A 20,000-nucleotide genomic window follows, 5' to 3' on the forward strand; every position below is an offset into this window, starting at 1 on the left:
CACATTATGGGCACACACCCATAGAAACACAATGCAAGCATTTCACTGCACTTCATTCATGTTCTGCACAACATATGCACACACCTACGCATCACATGGAAGTGCATCAACACGCAATTTGTGTTAGCGCTCACAATGTACTTCCTGGTAAAGCGTTGTTATGATATGCTGCTCACACAAATAACCATTGTGCGTGTTGTCCATTGTGTTACACAGGAAGATGTTCAACCATAGCTGGCTATGTTTGGAACAGCTGAAAATATGTCATTCACATGTTGCTATAAGATTAATGTTGAATCTTAAAACTGATACAATTTCCATATATAGTCTGTCTCTTTAGATTTTGTAACATATTTATCAAACACATTCATCAGTTTAAATGATCTTCTGCCCTTATTATATCCCATCTGTCTCTTGGAGATTATAAAATATCAATAAATTTGAGATCGCTATACCCTGGTTTCAATATTGTATTGAGTCTCACAACAGCCATTATGACTGTTGACGTATGGATTATTACGCAATGAATATTGCATGAGACAATGAAAATACCAATCCATTTGAGAACCCTAGACCCTGTTCTCCAATATTGTATTGTTTCTCAAAACAAACATACACTAGTGTTGTTATTTCACGAATGAATGTCTAATCTGTATCGTGAGCCACGTCAAGGTCTTCATCTTAACCGTCCTGTCTTTCGGATAAACCTTTTCAAACTCCGTGCCCCCTGATTTGACCCTGCCCCCTCCCTGTGCCCCCCTCCCCGTGCCCCTCCAGCCGCATGCCCCTTGCTGTGCAGCGGGAACGGGCAGTACTCGCGCGGCCGCTGCCAGTGCTACAGCGGCTGGAAGGGCACCGAGTGCGACGTGCCGTCCAACCAGTGCGTCGACATCCACTGCGGCGGGCACGGCGTCTGCATCGTGGGCGCCTGCATCTGTAACACGGGCTACAAGGGGGACAACTGTGAAGAAGGTAGGACACGGGACCCCCCCCCCCCCCCCCCCCAACCACCCCCCCGGATACACACGCTCTGCGTGGTAGCACGCATCGCTAGGCTACGTCAGCCAATCGTGATCAACCCTTAAAACAGGGAGTGGAGAGGGCTCAGTGTGCGCTGAATGGACGCGCTGTGACCATTAGGAGCAATAATACACAAGTGGTGACGTTCATCTCTTACGCCGTTAACTAAGTAAGGGGTTTAATAAACAAGCCATGAGTGGAATGCATGATCACGGGCTGATTTCTAGTACTTTGCTTGCTCAATGTGCACTTTCTCACCCGAGTTGGGCTTCAATGCAATGCACTGCATCACATACTTAACCACCTTACTGCCTCAGGAAAGGTTTATTGTTGGCGTTCAGCAGTTTAGAAGGTCGCCTCGTTTGGCTTCTTAAGTCAATCAGGCAAATAGAACAAACCGTTATGGTTTGTTGTGTGTGTGTGTGTGTGTGTTTATGTGTGTGTGCGCACGCATGTAAACACTCTCAAAGTGGGTCCCATGGATTTAGGTGTGTGTATGTCAACACTCTGAAAGTGGGTCCCATGGATTCAGGTGGTAGATGGCAACCTGGAGAGTGTTTTAGTGGATGAGGGCACGACGGGGGATTTAGGTGAAATAAAGCTAGTAAAATATATATAGTTTTTCCCTTTTCCTTCACCAAATCTACATCTGGATGTAGTGCAGCTCCCTCACACAAGGAGAAAACAGGAACATCTGGATAACACCCATCACTAGAATAATTAAATGAAATGATAGACTCGAAATAATGATAGAAATAATGTTATTATATATATCTTCTAACATTACCACATCCCCATAGCAACATGTCGTCTTGCATGTTTGGTTTGCCGTCCTGCTGATTAGTGTGTTAGTTTGTCCCGTGCGGGTCTGCCTGCGGTCTACCGTCTGGTCCTGGGGAACGCAGCCTCCCCATCACTTACAACCTGACTCCAGGACCTACACAGTATGCAGTGTCTCTTGAAGCATCATGTGCTCCATGGCCGTGTTGTCCTCCCCTAGTGGACTGCATCGACCCCAGCTGCTCGGCCCACGGCGTGTGTATCCACGGCGAGTGTCACTGTCAGCCCGGTTGGGGCGGGGCCAGCTGCGAGCTGGCCAAGGCCATGTGTCCCGACCAGTGCTCCGGACACGGGACGCACGACGCCGAGAGCAGCACCTGCGCCTGCGACCAGAACTGGACCGGGCCCGACTGCTCCCTGGGTGAGCGCTCTCCGCAGATCCGGTGTTTTTTGTTGAACAAAATGTGCACCCCTGCTTTTATCTCCGATAGCTGGGGATTGTCCTCGCTCGTCGGGGCTGTTGTCTTTGTTGTTTCATGAGAGTACTTAAATTACCATTTCAATGACATTTACATATCTGGTAATGCGCTTTTATTCATGATAATGGCTGATGAAGTGGTGAGCTGGGCAGGAATTCATCAGGAGGTGCATTATTTCGAAGATGAATAAATGAATGGATGAATGGACGGATGACAAGATATAAATACACTTGAGAATATCCCTCCTAAATCCTAATGTGACCTAGTCTGTTTAACCTAGCGTAGCTCTTTTAAAATAGGAACATTTGTGCGAGAGGCACTATTTCGATTACTTATTTCACCCTCCTTTAATCTTTTTTTATCAATTAAATGTCTGTAATGCCATTCTGTAATTAATGTTGGGTGCGGATGTCCCTCATTAAAATGAAACCGACACAACGATGTAATTGAATAGATTGCGTCTCAGATAAGTGGGGTTAAAATATGGTTTCATTCCATTTTGACTCACTAACTTAAGAAGAGAAATGAGGCCAGGGGTGAGAGAAACATGAAAAGGCGTAATAAACTGAAGAAACGTGGCAGCATTTCAATTCATAAAGAAAGGACAAATGATTTAGGGAAGGCAAGGTGAGGGGTGGTGAGGTAGAGAGAGACAGAAAAAAAGCAAATAAAAGAGGAAAACTATGGTACGGTGAAAAGTTTAATGCAGAACCGCAACAGATGGCTTTGACAAAAACAAGCAATCGTGCAAGCACTGTATGTTGTGTGTGTGTGTGTGTGTGTGTGTGTGTGTGTGTGTGTGTGTGTGTGTGTGTGTGTGCGTGTGTGTGTGTGCGTTTGTATTTGGTATGGACTCAGACACCTTGCATCATCTTTTCAAAACCATCTGACACACACACACACATGCTTTTTCATATTTGTTACACAAACAATGCACACATGCACGCATCATTTTCATTCTTGTTCTTGACCTTTGACTGAATCTGTCAAAATCCAAACATGACCACATGTTCACGCATTCGCACCCAGGCATAAATATACACCCACCCTGAGGCTGGGTATGCCTTTCCAAACACGGCTGCGTCTTGTTTCAAACAACCGTTAGTGTGTGTCTGTGTGTGTGTGTGTGTGTGTGTGTGTGTGTGTGTGTGTGTGTGTGTGTGTGTGTGTGTGTACGTGTGTGTATGTGTGTGCAAGCATTCAATTACATGCACACGGTTGTCCTTGAATTCGGCAGGAAGACATATCTTCTTCACCTCACCTTTTTATGTATTTACTTTTATTGGCCTAGACAAAGATCGATTACCACAGTATGTTAATAAAAATTATTGATAAATGAACTACATTTATACAGCACTTTTCTGACCAGTGGTCACTGAAAGCACTTTACAATATTGCCTAACATTCACTCATTCATAAACATATTCATGGCAGTGTCAACCATGCAAGGTGACAGCCAGCTTGTCGGGAGCATTTAGGGTGAGGTGTTTTGCTCAGGGCCACCTCGACACTCAGCTAGGAGGGGCCGGGGCTTGAACTAGCAACTTTCAGGTTATCAGTCAACCCCCTCTCCTTCCTGAGCCCCATGCTGCCCTACACTTTGGATGCTTTTGTTGCAGGCTTGAGGACTACACATCTATATCCAGTCCCTCTCCAGGCATCCCGACCTCCTTACGTTTGCATTCTTATGTCTTCTCTGCTCTCTGTCCAACCGACTTCATCAGCCACTACATACCCTTTTCCAAGTGACACCTGACGTTCCTGAGCAGGCTATATTTTTCTGTGGCCTGAATGAAGAATTTATAATGTCATGTTTGCTCTGCAGTCATTCTGCTCAAATCAATACTGTTACGTGATGGGCTATGATGCAGCAGTCTATGGCACTTGTCATAAAAACTGGTCTCTTATAGGCATTTTCCCTATCAATTGTGCAAAACCTTTATCATCCAAACAACATAATTTAATGTTTAAAGGACAATACAGGTCTGGTGATGAAACCATTGAAACTCTCTCTCGTGGCATCAAAAAAACATCCATTACCAATGTCATTTTACCAAAGGACTTTGTTGTGCTGATTCTGCCCGAGAGCATTTAGCGACCGTGCGCTCCCCCACAAATACAAACAATAGCAGTAGCACTTTGGTAGCATTAGCTCAAACTGGGAGCAGCCTGGTTTGTGCGCTAATTCAAACAGACATGTTACTTTATTTGAAGTGCATCTGGTAGAGGAGGATGAAGAGATCACCCCGAGCAACTGCGACCACAGTGCTGGGCTCATGTGTACGTCCAGGATTCCTCCGTCATTCCCATCATGCATTAAAGCCCTCGAAATAATCAAAAACAATCAATGAACCAAAAGCCAAGGATGTTTTTGGCCCTCTGTGTGTCATTCAAGCATCTACCTCACACTGCTTTCACGCACACATTTTGTGTGAGCGCCAATAACATTGGCATTCATAATTCATCCGGGAAATGAACAACAGTTTCTAAGGTGCGCATTTCAGGGTTTTTTTAATGATTAAGACTTGTACTATGAATGTAAATAAGGTGCCAGCGTGCACAGAAAAGCACCAAAATAGAGCTTGTTTATTAAACGAAGAACTGTACAGAGAGCCCCTACAGAGGTCTGGACTGAGCCTCTCTTCATAGAAACACCCATAATGCTCCTGGGAAGAATCTGCGCCGTGAAGTGATACCGGCAACGGGTGTTTCAGTAAAGCCGTGAAAGACAGTTGCGATGGCTCCGCCCCGAGACCAAGCCACAAATAAACACAGAGGCATCACTGCAGCGGGCCGGTCAACCCTGTGTGTGTGTGTGTGTGTGTGTGTGTGTGTGTGTGTGTGTGTGTGTGTGTGTGTGTGTGTGTGTTGACAGAGGTGTGCACCGTGGACTGCGGCAACCGGGGGGTGTGCTACGGTGGGCAATGCCGCTGCGAGGAAGGCTGGACGGGCACCGTGTGTGACCAGAAGGCCTGTCATCCCCTCTGCACTAAGAACGGCATTTGCAAGGATGGCAAGTGTGAGTGCGACCAGGGATGGACCGGGGAGCACTGCAATATTGGTGAGGCAGTGCACACACTCACACACACGCACACACATTATTCTAATATTGTGACACAAGACCATGTTCCGTAAACAATTATCTCTCCTAATGACAACCTGCCGTAAAGAGAGTACCATATTGCAATAATAAAGAGTTTTTGTCAATCTGACAGCCTCACTGTCAACCTCCACTTGCTATTAAAAGCAGATGCAGCTTTAAGCAGGCATCGTACTTTTTTATTACTTGCCAGTAGAGAACTCACACACACAGACACACACACACACACACACATACACACATACACGCACACACACACATACACAAACACACAGTTTTTTCAGTTCAACATCTCATTTTCAATCCATAGGGCCACACTAGGCATAGATAGACATTATGTGATGTAAGCTATAAGCACACATGCGTGAAAGCACACTCACACGCACACACGCACACACACACACACACACACACACACACACACACACACACACACACACACACACACACAAGAGAATTGGTTGACAGATGGGAAAGGAATGCACTCAATGCCTCTCGCCAAACTCTCTGTCTTTATGTTCTCTGTGGATCAACTACTCAGACCTCCTTCTGAACTCTATTTCTCTGGCTCTCTGTCTCTTTGTCTCTGTCTCTCTCTCTCTCTCTCTCTCTCTCTCTCTCTCTCTCTCTCACTCTCTATCTCTCACTTCCTCTTGCTTCTCAACAGCCTCATTATTTTCCTTCTCGATTTAAATCTGAATGGGTTATTTAGAAATATTCACCTGTTCATTGTGTCTGCTTTGTAGAAAGATGTATTTGTGTGTATGTGTCTGTCTGTCTGTCTGTCTGTCTGTCTGTCTGTCTGTCTGTCTGTCTGTCTGTCTGTCTGTCTGTCTCTGTGTGTGTGTGTGTGTGTGTGTCCATGCACGTGAGCTTGTGATAATTGTGCCAAAGTTAAATACTCAACATCCCTTTCCAATCCAGCAGACTAATTGGTCCTTCCCAAAACAGGTGGTAAACAATTCCCATTAATCCTCTATTCTAGTTTTTTTTCAGTAGAATTTTTTCAGTTTATTTTTCTAGGTTAAAACACGCTTTTACTTTGTGTAAACATTCTCTGTCTGTATCTCTTTTTTAAACCAATTGTTAGAAAATATATATTTACTTTTAGATTCCTTTTTTTCCTCCTAGACTTGGTCCTTCTAGACCTGGTCCTTCTAGACCTGGTCTAATCCTGGTCCTTCTAGTCCTGGTCCTTCTAGTCCTGGTCCTTCTAGAACTGGTCCTTCTAGACCTGGTCCTTCTAGACCTGGTCTAATCCTGGTCCTTCTAGTCCTGGTCCTTCTAGTCCTGGTCCTTCTAGTCCTGGTCCTTCTAGACCTGGTCCTTCTAGTTCTGGTCCTCCTAGCACTGATCCTTCTAGTCCTGGTCCTTCTAGACCTGGTCCTTCTAGTCCTGGTCCTTCTAGACCTGGTCCTTCTAGTCCTGGTCCTCCTAGAACTGATCCTTCTAGACCTGGTCCTTCTAGACCTGGTCCTTCTAGTCCTGGTCCTTCTAGACCTGGTCCTTCTAGACCTGGTCCTCCTAGAACTGATCCTTCTAGTCCTGGTCCTTCTAGACCTGGTCTAGACCTGGTCCTTCTAGTTTATAGTCCTGATCCGGTCATGGTCTAGTCCTGGTCCTTCTAGCCCCCTGGTCCTTCTAGCCCCCTGGTCCTTCTAGTCCTGGTCCTTCTAGCCCCCTGGTCCTTCTAGTCCTGGTCCTTCTAGCCCCCTGGTCCTTCTAGTCCTGGTCCTTCTAGACCTGGTCCTCCTAGAACTGATCCTTCTAGTCCTGGTCCTTCTAGACCTGGTCTAGACCTGGTCCTTCTAGTTTATAGTCCTGATCCAGTCATGGTCTAGTCCTGGTCCTTCTAGCCCCCTGGTCCTTCTAGCCCCCTGGTCCTTCTAGTCCTGGTCCTTCTAGCCCCCTGGTCCTTCTAGTCCTGGTCCTTCTAGCCCCCTGGTCCTTCTAGTACTGGTCCTTCTAGTTCTAGTCCTTGTAGCCAGTAGCCCCCTGGTCCTTGTAGTCCTTCTGGTCCTAGTCCATGTTATTCTGTGTGATTGCTGTCCTTCCTGCTGCCTACAGCCTCTTCTGTACTAAACAGCTCTCTCTTCTCTTTCTGCCTTTGTTTCTGAAGCTCACAACCCGGACATAAGAGTAAAAGGTACTGTGCTTTCCACTCTTCCTGTATGTACCCCACCCCTTATTTTACTCCCAACTTCCTGGTTTTATTTTGATTCATTATTCACTGTGGAGCTGGTAATGCTAATGAGTCCTGCTGGAAATGTCTCCTTATATTCCCTTTTCTATCCTCATCTCATCTCAGCCGTTTCCCCTGAATGTGAAGTGCTTCTGTTGTGTGACTGACTGGCGAAGGCACAGGCTTGTATTTTCACTAATTTGCAGAAGCCAGAGTATTTTGTGGAATCAACTGAACCCATGTTGTTCGACCTCTAAATGTGGCCTTAATGTATTCGTATATCAAATATCAAATGCATATTTCTCCAATGCTAATGCCCCCTTGCTTTGCTACTTAATGTTGTACACTTATTTTTCTATTTTATTTTATTCTAATGTTTTGTCACGCACACCCATACAAAAATACAGCCCTCCCAACCCCCCTTCCCATCCACACACACACACACACACACACACACACACACACACACACACACACACACACACACACACACACACACACACACACACACACACACACACACAAAGACAAACGCACACACATCAAAGATATTTGCGATTGTTTTTTACGTTTGCTCTGTTTGCTCAGAGTGAAATTAATCATGATTGATGTTTGCTTTTAAACCCTTGTAATGCCTTTAGTTGTCAATTGGAATAGACACAATGAACGCCAAGACAGACAGTGTTTTTGAGTAACTGGTGAAGATATGTTGGTTATGTAGGTTAGTTTATTCAGAACATCAACTTGCGGTACTATTACTGGAAGAGGGCAATTAAATTGCATATTAAGCGAAAATGTGATTTTGGCCACTGCAATTAGGTAATCATTTAAGGTTGAAAACGACACAATTTAAAGATACATAAATATATATTATTTACATAAAAATTATAACACAAAAATAATACCTCAATTTGGTACACCAACTGTCGAAACTCCGTAATAAGTGCTGTGACCTGGCGTGTCCGGGCAGCGTCTGAAGCAGCCCCACCTCTGAATATATGACACAGAGCCCAGTGGTGCACAGTGGTGCACAGTGGTGCACAGTGGTGCGACCTGGCCTCACGCCGTGCCCAGGTTGGAAAATGTATCCAGAATTTGTTTATCCCAACAGTAGGTAAAATAATCACACTTCTTTATTTTCTCATAGCCATGAATCTAAACGTAAATAGAACCATAATAATCCCATCTCCGAAAGAGTAGGCCATAGACTATTCATGCTCATCACACATAAGCTCAACTGACTTCCACCCCTAGCTTTACTTTTTAATGGCCCTCCCCCATAGATATAAATGAGGATGTATAATTGAGGGAATGCAGCAGCTAGCTGTGTGTGTGTGTGTGTGTGTGTGTGTGTGTGTGTGTGTGTGTGTGTGTGTGTGTGTGTGCGCGCATGTAATTTATCTATATTGACTTGAAATAAGTCAATGCTTTCAACAAACGCCATCATTATTTACTGTAAGAAAAAACAAAGGAAATCCACAGTGTTTTTTTAGATGAGGTCAGCTGTTCTTGTGTAACCCACCAGTATGTGATATATGATATTCATACAGAAGAAGGAGTTTAACTGGATTGTTCCATGAAACTGCCGCATCAGCTATTGGAGGCTTTCCTCTGTTTTCTCTGACCAGCACAATCGCTTTTTGAGTCAATAATCATGAAATACTGTGACGATCAGTCAACTTCGATAAACTTGTTTAGAAACCATTTAGAAAAAGGCAATATTTAGATGTCATTGTCGTATAATTTTCTTTTGGTTGAAGAACTTGCTTTGCATAGTGAATCCAAATAGGAGTGATTTTGGTAAGCTTTTCATTCCCCTTTTTGTTTTCCGTTATGCCAGTTGAGAAAGTGATATCCCAGGCTCTCTTTCTCAATCTGCTGTTAAATTTATTTGGCCCTCTGCAAACCGTGCTACCTCTCTCTCTTTATCTTTTTCCCTTTATATCCCTTTCTCTCTCTCTCTCTCTCTCTCTCTCTCTCTCTCTCTCTCTCCGGCCTCTCTCTCACTCTCTTTTTGCTATCTGTCTCTCGTTCTCTCCCACACTTCTATTCAAATAATCCATTGCTTTTCCTTGTTTTTCCCTCCCCTCCTGCTCCTTTGAGTTGCCCTGCCTCCATCATATCTGTCCATTGCTGAATAAAAATACAGTTTTGACGGTGCTGCTTTTGTTTTAGAGTTTGCCTTTTTTTCCTCCCTAACAATCGTCCCTCTTCTTCCTGTTGCCCTCTCTCCTATTCTCAGGATTTAAAGGTAACTTCTCCCTCAGACTCCATGAGCCTGTTTATCCCAGAAAACACACCACTGCATTGCTTCCTTTCTCTATTTCATCATTTTTCTCTCAGCGTCAACCTCAAGTCTCTTCTCCTTTTGCCCGATTCTCCTGGCTTCTGTCTTTTAACTGTCATTTACCCATTTCTTTTTGGTGTCTGAGTTTTTCTTGTTTCCTAGGTATGTTTACTTTATATATATATATGTTTTATATTTGTCTGATTCTTTTTGAACCTGTAGTCCCCTCTCTCTTTGCCTCCGAGCGCACCATATCATTTTTTGTACTTGTACTTGTAGTCCTGACTTTTGAGATAGACCCTTCTGGTTAGATCATTGTCTGTATGTCTGGTTCTGAAGCGAGTGCACACACTACACACACACGCACACACACACACACACACACACACATACACACACACACACACACACACACATACACACACACACACACACACACCACACACACACACACACACAGAAAATGAGCACACACACACGCACGCACACAAATATATAGACATGCAAAAACAACGCTGTATTCATCCAAAGTTAACCAAGCATACACACATTTGTAGTCCCTCACTTGCTCAGTGTGCAGCTTCTGTATCGTTCTGCATCTAAAGGCCGCAGCCTTTTATGTATATTTTTGTTTACTTTGATTTGATGTATTCTTCTTTCTTTCCCTATCGCTCTCTCTCTTTCCTTCTGCCTGTCCCTCTCTCTCTTTCTATTTCTCTCTTTGTATGTTTGTCCAGCTGAACTTTATTTGCTTTTTGATATTCACGTTACAAACTATATTTTTGTATATTCAACCCACCAACCTCAGTGTCTATTCTGTGAACGGGGGAATGTTACCCAATAGCATAAAGTATAGGCTTTCAGAGGTGCACCAGCCAGAGTCACCACCTCCCTATACTTTGTGCCATGTCTTTCTACCAGTTGTGTTTTCACATGGATTAATATGGGTTTCTTATGGAACTGTCTGGAAACGAAGAGTGAAATGAATGCAGACTAAAACAAATCATAAATATAAAATATTCCATTCACAGTCCATCTTTATTTCGTTTTGACTGACCAGATAATTTATTCCATAACCATTCTGACAAATATTCTTGTTTATAGTTCTGGAAAAGACATGTATTCTTTTACAATTATTTATAATTGAAGACATGTTGGTTGCAGGCAGTTTGGTTTTATTCATGTGAAAGAACAACGTCAATGCATTTCACCAGGGCCTAACTGTCTGACTGTCCTGTGTTTCAGCACAATGTCTCTCACATCGGTGACTCTTAGATTGTCTGTCTACATTCTGTTAGAAGAGTTCCTAGTAAATCAAGTATCCTAAAGAAGCCCTTTATTTGTACATGCATATACACTAACAAACATATACACACACCCTTATTCATGAACTCAAAAGATGATTAGCAACAGTTACAATTCCGTACAATCTAACCCCGACAAGACGATAGAGAACAGTGGCTCATATAGTTGTGCTTTTATTGTGAACCCAGAGGGTTGTCCAGGCTTGTGTAACAACAATGGCCGCTGCACCCTGGAAGCCAGCGGCTGGCATTGTGTCTGCCAGGCGGGATGGAGAGGAGCTGGCTGTCACGTCGCCATGGAGATGGTCTGTACCGACGGCAAGGACAACGAAGGAGGTGCGCCCCGTGTTTGTTCACGCGCGTGTGTGTGTGTGTGTGCGTGTGTGTGTGTGTGTGTGTGTGTGTGTGTGTTTAAGCTTGGATGCATAAATAATTTCCCTACATGAGAATGTATTTGCATAAATGCAGCTGTGTTAACACGTAATGGCCCTATCCAGCCTGTCCTTACTGGCACATGCCATTATGTGTTATTTTTCTGAAGCCTTGGGCTTTGACTGTACATTGGTCATGTTGCGTGACATCGCCCTATGCAGTGCTTGCTGGATGTTTCAAACTCCTGCAAGAGGCCAAAATGAATGAGTCACACCAAGAAATGTTTTAAACCACGATGAGCAGCTAGACCTCAATATGACTAATGACTCCCACTATAATCTGTTATTTGTCTAAAAGCGATCAATGTGATGTATAGGGGAAGATAAAATACATGTTTAGCAGCAGTAGCAGGCTGGGTAAACCCAACAGCTAAATAATGAAGTGATTAAGAAGTGAGGGCAGGCTCAGACAGAGTAGTTGTTTGCGCAGGAGCAGCCAATATGATTTGTCTTGTTTCGTAAAAGCAGGTTTTTGGGTCCTTGAATTTATACAGAACGTTAACACGTTGCTTAGACCTCTGCTGCCTTTACAAAACATAATAGCTTTTGAGTAAAGGGTTTACATGCCAAATAATACTGCTGAATGATCAAAATCGAAAGAAACAGGATACAGGGATCACTGTGTGTGTGTTGGCATATATATGATTAATATGTACATTTACATAAATTGTGTGTGTGTGTGTGTGTGTGTGTGTGTGTGTGTGTGTGTGTGTGTGTGTATGTGTGTGCATGCGTGAATATGTGGGTGTGCATGTGTGCGTGTCTATCTGTCTATCCGTTCCAGATGGTCTTGCTGATTGCATGGACCCAGACTGCTGTCTGCAGCCCTCCTGTCAGAGCCAGTTATACTGCAGAGGGTCACCCGACCCCAGCGAGGTGCTCAGCCAGTCTCCAGCAGCACTGGTACCTCAGCAGGTAAACAACACAAACGGGAGTACAGTCTTTTATTGCTGCCGACCGCTAGGTAATCATCCAATGGACGCTGCTGCTTCCGCTTTGTTGTTCTTTACCGAACTCTGCCGCTCATGAAACAGGAAGTTCAAACATTTCTTTTGTATTTAATATAGAAGTTTGAGCACATATCTTTCCGTGGTCATCACTTTGTATTGTATTAATGGGGAATATTTTATTTTGATAAGATAATTCATATTTTTACCCGAGATTGCCAGGTGCTTTCAGGGTTAATTAACTGTGAATTAAAATGTGATATTTTTGTCAATAAACAGTGAATCATTCGTCATGCTTTTGCATAAAAGCAATTATAATGAACTTACTTGAATGTTTCTAAAATATAAAACACAATGGCATGAAACTTAAAATACAAACATTCATTATACAAGTAATAGTAATTGATGTAAGCTACCGGTAACAACATCTGTGCCCATCATGCTGCTTTAGTCTAATCACACACACTCTCAGTCACGCACACACACACTGCACATTTCTCTCCAACCCGGTTGAAGATATGTCATTTCCCCATTTCCTACAGAATATCTAAAAAAGACCCGCACAGCGAAATAAACTGGATGTTTTTTGACATGCAGTGTTCAGGGACAAATAACAGCTAGGAAACAAGCGTGGCAAGGTTCTGAAGAATTCCTGACACAAATCTCACTCAGATCCAGAGCGGTGTCAGGACCGGTGCCAGCCCTCCTCCCTGGAACCCTTGTGGGGCCGTGTTGATTCTAACACAAACAATCTCAAAACGGACTAGAGAAAACTGCAGGGCTGGAGCCGGGGTTTGGTATAGCTTGTTAAATATTAGCATCTGGAATCGTGGAAAAACAGTTTCCCCCGCAACCCTCTGTGTGGAACGCAACCGTTCCAGACATGTGAAGGCCCATGTTTGTGTCCAATTCTTCTCCGTGTCCAAGTTCGGCACACAAAAGCGCACACAAAGGACACTGTTGTTGTTATCAGCGTGTCATGGGGTGTGTCGCTTCTGTCAGAGTGAGAATTTGAAGCATGTCTGTGATCCTCAGGTGGCTAGGTCTTTCTACCAGCGGATCCACTTCCTGCTGGGCCCAGAGTCCACCCATGTCATCACAGGGGACAGCCCCTTCAACAAGAGGTGAGGACCCTGTTCTGTTCCCTGCTTCACCACCCGGTGCCTTAAACACCCACACAATGAGTGTGCGATTGAGCCATAGAAACAGCTTTTGACAATTAGGGGTTCACTCTTTATAAGGTGTTCACTGTTTTACCGTATACAATGAATTTCACTGGAATTTATTTAATGGCTGAGATAATCAATATATTTAAACAGAGCGGAAGAGAGTGATAAATAAAGAAGAGAGAGGGCTGTTTGCCACTGCCTTTCCTCTCGGGACTGTTTTGGATTAGCTGGCCTCCGTCTGCCACTGTGTATCGGGGAGATGGCGTGTGTGCATTGAAGAGACAGGCGTTTGCTTAATGCGCGTCTACCCTTGAAGTGTCTTCCACAAAAGTGTTCCAAAGGAGAGAAATAGAAAGATAAAGAGTGGAAAGTAAAAATAAAATCCTCCCTAACACAAAAAAAATGCAATTGACAGCAAGGAAAAAAGTGAATAAAATCATCTAAAATGGAGAGAGAAGGCCACTGAGTGAAAATTTTTTAGAACTTACACAGGGAAAATGACAGCTATACTACTGCCATTTCCACATTGTGGCACATTTTTTATGCAAGACTCAATTTCCCGATATATGTACGCACTGCAGTTGTGTCATAAAAATTGTCCCTTCTCTTTATCGTAGACTGTGACTGCCAGCATATAATAGGAAAACTGATTTATCACAAGAATATAAAGGGTGGCCTGTGTGTGTGGGAGAGTGAGTGAGTGAAAGAGAGGTTGTCAGTTTAACAGCCCTTCCCTCAAACACGCACATTCAGACTTAAATATGAGAAGAGTTCCTGCAAGCTTTAGTACCATATAATGGGTAGAACATATTACAACACATATAAGATATTATATATTGATATATATATATATATATATATATATATAGATATAGATATAGATAGATAGATATACATAGAGACCGAGAGAGATAGAGAGAGAGCAACCATAACATTTGTCAAAACCTAATAAAAACGAAATAAATCAAACAAATGAGAGCATTTATCCAATTAATCACGACAACTACATTGAATGAGAATAATTTGATGCAACAATGCAATACAATCATTAATTTATCATATTTAAATGATAATTCAAAAAGATCTTGTTGCTATCAAATCAAACAAATGGGATTAAAACATCTTTGCTTCTGGCAAGCAGACAAAGGAATTTCGTTTTTTCCAAATCATTTGAGTTAATTCAGCTTTAACGTGCGAGCTGTGAACTGTTTGCTGGGCCATTGGACCCAGACCTGCCATCACTCGGGCCCAGAGGAGCTCCTGGTGCCCAGAGGAGCTCCTGGTGCCCAGAGGAGCTCCTGGTGCCCAGAGGAGCTCCTGGTGCCCAGAGGAGCTCCTGGTGCCCAGAGGAGCTCCTGGTGCCCAGAGGAGCTTCTGGTGCGCGGGCGTCCCTGGCCTGTCAGAGACGGTTGTGTGAGGGATCTAGGCAAGAGGGCGCTTTAGCGCGCCTTGCATTGCACTCACAGCCCATTAGCTATCATGACAAGTGTTGCTTTATTACCGCTCCTCCCTCTCTCCCTTCACTCCTAGGGTGTGAATTACAGGTGCATTAACTGTGACCATCGTTGCCATGCTGATTTATGGGATGTTTATATGAGCGGATAGGGGCCTGCTGATGGGAGGGCGTTCCTGTGTACGTCTCTTGGTGTAAATGAGAGATCAACCATGTGCCCATGCATAACAAATCACGCATCTGGGCGGGCCTTTCGGACGTTTCTGCGTATGAGTGTTGATTGATGTGATTTATTTTTTGGGGTGTTTGTGTTTATGTCTGGTGTTTATGTGTGGTGAATTATGAATGCATAATTGATTTGGTTTGTATCTTCAACCGTGGAGCATGCTGTTTTCTACCCAGCAAAGACAATGCTATGTAGATTTTGATTGATTAATAGAATATAAAGGCTCCAGAAGTATTCAAGCATAAATGCACACATATTTTTGCAAGTCCATTATCTGACATTTGTAATTTACTAGTTCTACACAGCATAATGAATAAAACTATGAATATCACTATCCACTCCAGGGAAAGTCGATGAAACTTTGAGTAGGGTGAAAATGATTAATACAGCTCACCATACCTGGGTTTCAGTCCAAATACCGCAGTTTTGGGACTGTACTATGATTGTAAACACATTTTTCTACAACAAGAAAAGCAGAGAAGGCAACACCTCTGCTTCTATCTGATTTGCTTGTCTCAGAGAAGCACAGCTGCAGTCATATATTTTTGTTCTAACTGTTTAGCTTGGTTCGGTTTAGTTAAATGTTCTCTTCTAAAGACTTGGCTGTACTAAAAACAAAGTTTTTATTACAAGTTCAGCTACAAAATATGATGCTGAACTGAGAGAGAAACTTTGATCACTGACATTTCAACAGTCGGCTATGGAGAGTTGTAAACAGCGGGTAAATGGAATGCATTTACAGCGCTGTCCTGACCCGTAGTCAGTCACAGCGCTATACCTCTGGGCCATCCCATTCTCCCATTCATGCACACATTCAAACATAGAGGACGGTTCAACCATGGGCAGCAGCAAGCTCACCAGGAGCAGCTGGGGTTGTGAGTTCCAGCCCCCGTCCTGTACCAGTGCCTGGCCTTAATACTGTAACATGCAGCCTTAACAGACAGTTTAGCATAGGAATAGCAGGAGAATATTCTTTCCCATTTCCCGCCATTCGCTAGAATGCAGCTAATTTGGCTGATTTGGCCATCTTGGCCAGCTTGGCTCACTTGGTTAACCCTGCTATTGCATTTGTAGCGCTACCGGTTTTACATGTTGTTTGTGCCCGTGAACAGCTAAACATCGGTTATAGTCCAGCTTGTTTTGTAGTACCAATGTGTTTCAGGCGGTAGGCCTACCAAGAGAAATGTTGTAGCAAGCCGTAGCAACCTACCAAAGCGAGTGGATGTGGCCCGACTGACGTTCCAAAGGTATATGTAACATGGAAATTAATTGTCTAAGTTGCTCTGTGAACAAACAAGTGAGTCAAAAAGATCTAAGCAGCAATTTTGGTCCACCATCTTCCATTAAGTTGGAACACAATGAGTCTTCTCTGAAGGTCCTTCTGTTAAAAAATGTGTGTGTGGTCCTCAACACCACACACTGTGTTGGAATCGGCAGAGACAATCAGGCCTACTGTGCCTAACATTACCCAAGGCGGGGCTGCTTGAATTCGCTTTGGACTTGTTCATGAAGAAGCTCATTTTGTAGCATTTTACACCTCTAAGCACTCCATCTTGCTCCGGCGCGACCGATGACTCAGGACAGGGGTTCCCAGTCGACCACTCAATTTGAATAATTCGGAACCATTTATTTATTTATTTAGAAATAAATAAATGGAGCCGGCTTTAAAAGCCACCATCAATCACATGGTGGAAAGGAGATTGATTACAGATCGGGCCGATGATAGTGACACAGGATTGGAGCACAGCTTGTTTTACTGCAGCTGACAAGAGGTTTACATGGAGTTGCAAGATGTACAGCTTACTGAGGAGCGGGCCGCTATACAGCAACAACTGGATGGAGGCTGTTCCCGTGGAAACAATCTGTAGACATGGTTCATGCAGTAACACCTAGTTAATCGTACCCTCAACGAGAACCAATCCAATCATGGCTATTGGGCCAACGGTATTTGTTAACAGTATATTAATATCATTATGGGATTGACTAAATACAATATGAAAAGGTCATCAAGCATTTAAATTGTATCGATGAATAAGTGACTCCCCAAAAAATCCATATAAAGGGAGCAGGTTATATGATGGCTGCTAAATGGACACTTAATGCATCCTCATAAACAAATAATGAAATCCTATTTTGGGTTCATCCCTAATGTGCGTTTGTTTGCCTCTAGCATGCAGGCATTAAGCAGACACTTTACCCATACATGCTCAGCTCACTCTGCCTTCTCCTCCCCTCCCGCATGTCTGAAGCTTGGCGTCCATCATCAGAGGGCAGGTCTTGACCGCAGACGGGACGCCACTGATTGGTGTCAACGTGACGTTCGTCCACTACGCAGAACATGGATACACCATCACACGCAAGGACGGCATGTATGTACACACCCAGCAAAAGCACTGCTAAAGCACACAGAGGATACATCTGGTCATATACAGATATATATATATGACCAGATATATCCTCTCATCCCCCTCTCGCAATACATGACTGGGACTGGGACACCATTAAGGTCCTGTTCCAACAAATGCATCGATTTTACAGAGATTCCATCAATCATTGCAAAACACGATGCTCTGCAGGCCCACTTAGGAAACAACCATTACACATGCCCGCACACACACTGAAGTGGGATTATCCCTCCAGGCAGAGGCATGGGCTGAGGAAGAGACACATGTAGCATGGCATGCTTATAGTCACAAACGAGAAAAAAGGTTATGTGCTTTAAGAAGCTAATAAGAAGCATTCTGTCCTTTACAGCTAGCCTAACCGCCTTTGATCCAGCTCATCAGTGCAACCCGTCTACAAAAGTGGATTGTTTATATTTAACAGACTTTCTGAGCTATCTTTTTATTTTGTAGTTTCACTACACACACCAAATTAAACCTGTTGGATTTTGCTGCCTGTGATGTGAAGGAAAACAATGTCCTGTTAAAACAACCCTTCCCCCGGTCCAGGTTCGACCTGTTGGCTAACGGAGGCGCCTCCCTGACCCTGAGCTTCGAGCGAGCGCCGTTCCTCACGCAGTACCGGACTGTCTGGGTCCCATGGAACGTCTTCTACGTCATGGACACCCTGGTCATGAAAAAGGTGATCTCCACATTCAGTCAAATGTGTCTAGTTTGTCTGTCTGACTTGCAAATATCAAAGACAAGTACTGTGCTGAACCATTAACCGCCTAATCGATGTCTTATATCTGCAATGACTATCCCAGGAGGAGAACGAGATCCCCAGCTGTGACCTCAGCGGGTTCATCAGACCCAGTCCCATCATCGTGGCATCCCCACTGTCCACATGCTACCGCAGCTCTCCTGAGGACGGACCCATCGTCCCTGAAACCCAGGTACAGAGCCCACACCTAGAACCTACGCCCCAAGATGCATCGGAGACACATGCGGTGAACCGGCCTCTGCAGAGGACACTGTCTACATACGCTGTACAAGCCCCAACTGGGTTGTGTATAAACGATGTAATGTTGACTTTCTACAGCCAGTAAGTTAAAGGCTTTAGACTGAATATCCTGAGGCTGAAATGCATTGTGGAGCGACAAACTAGGACAATGGTGGGTGGGCTGGCTGTTACTTTTGTTATCTAAAACCTTTCATAACATGTTTGTTACAAGCATGCTATATTATTTGTGCATTGCACCTCCTTGGCCCACATACAATACTCCTTTGAAGGCAGATTAGCATCCAAGCCAGCTCGCTGAAACCACCATCATGGTGGAGTTTGAGTCTTTGTGTCGTCAGCTCAGCTACACTTTTCTGTGTTCTCATCCGTGCAACCGCCGTTATTCGCCCATCAATAGATAAAAAATGACTTTTATATGTTTCCACATCCAAGTAAGCATGTCCAGGTTCCAAGCATAATCAAGCAACCATCATACCGCTATATATTTTTTTTTGTATCTTTCTTTTCATTTGATGGTGGCTTTGACATTTATACTTCACAGAACGAAACTTAAAGAAAAACATCAGGTTTCTGTGGTGTTGGAAAGGATAAATGTGCCTCTCCATTATTCCCCCTGAGTTCTTCAAGAACTTCAGCGGTCGTTTGATCTTCGCTGTTTCCTCTTATTTTGTCTTCCAGCAAGCCATCCAGCTTGATCATTTATTTATCCTCATTGTTTCATTATTTACCATTTTGTCTCATGCTATTTTTTGGGATAATTGGTTATCATAATATCTCTTATGTAGGAAATGTAAACATGCACCGGAATCCCGCTTCTGATTCAATCTTTATTTTTTCTCATTTAAAGTCGAATCTGTTACTCTGTTCTGCTCATCATCTTACAGCGCCCAAGTGATCAGGTAGTGTGATCAAATCAACAGGAGCGCTGTCAGAGCTGTTTATTTTAAGACAACAATGGAAGGCCCTGGACCAATGGAATGGTGTCTCGTATCCACTGGCCATGACAATCACTTGATTGTTTAACTGGGACTGGAAGAGAGCACATGCAAATCAGAGAATTAGGCAGGCTTACTCATGTTCCTTTTGGAAAGTACTTTGTCAGTCACCATATTTCCTTTATTTTTCTGATTTCAATTTAAATTAAATTGTGATAAAATGGAATTCAGATTGAAGCGGTATAATCTCTAATTGAGTGTGAGTTGCAGAAGGAGACGGGG

General features: G+C 43.6%; 1 protein-coding gene across 2 annotated transcripts in view; it reads left to right on the forward strand.

The window, feature by feature from the left end:
• The window catches only part of tenm3 (teneurin transmembrane protein 3), a 138,229-nt gene that overhangs the window by 55,937 nt on the left and 62,292 nt on the right, over positions 1-20,000 (forward strand). For both annotated transcript variants that reach the window (XM_079728929.1, XM_079728930.1), the window contains 9 exons: positions 778-972; positions 2,021-2,221; positions 5,155-5,340; positions 11,342-11,488; positions 12,368-12,498; positions 13,566-13,654; positions 17,628-17,747; positions 18,330-18,462; positions 18,587-18,715. In XM_079728929.1, the coding sequence (XP_079585055.1) occupies positions 778-972; positions 2,021-2,221; positions 5,155-5,340; positions 11,342-11,488; positions 12,368-12,498; positions 13,566-13,654; positions 17,628-17,747; positions 18,330-18,462; positions 18,587-18,715 (1,331 nt within the window). The remainder of the gene's footprint in view (positions 1-777; positions 973-2,020; positions 2,222-5,154; positions 5,341-11,341; positions 11,489-12,367; positions 12,499-13,565; positions 13,655-17,627; positions 17,748-18,329; positions 18,463-18,586; positions 18,716-20,000) is intronic.

Source organism: Pollachius pollachius, assembly GCF_949987615.1.
Source record: "Pollachius pollachius genome assembly, chromosome: 2".
Classification (NCBI taxonomy): Eukaryota; Metazoa; Chordata; class Actinopteri; order Gadiformes; family Gadidae; genus Pollachius; species Pollachius pollachius.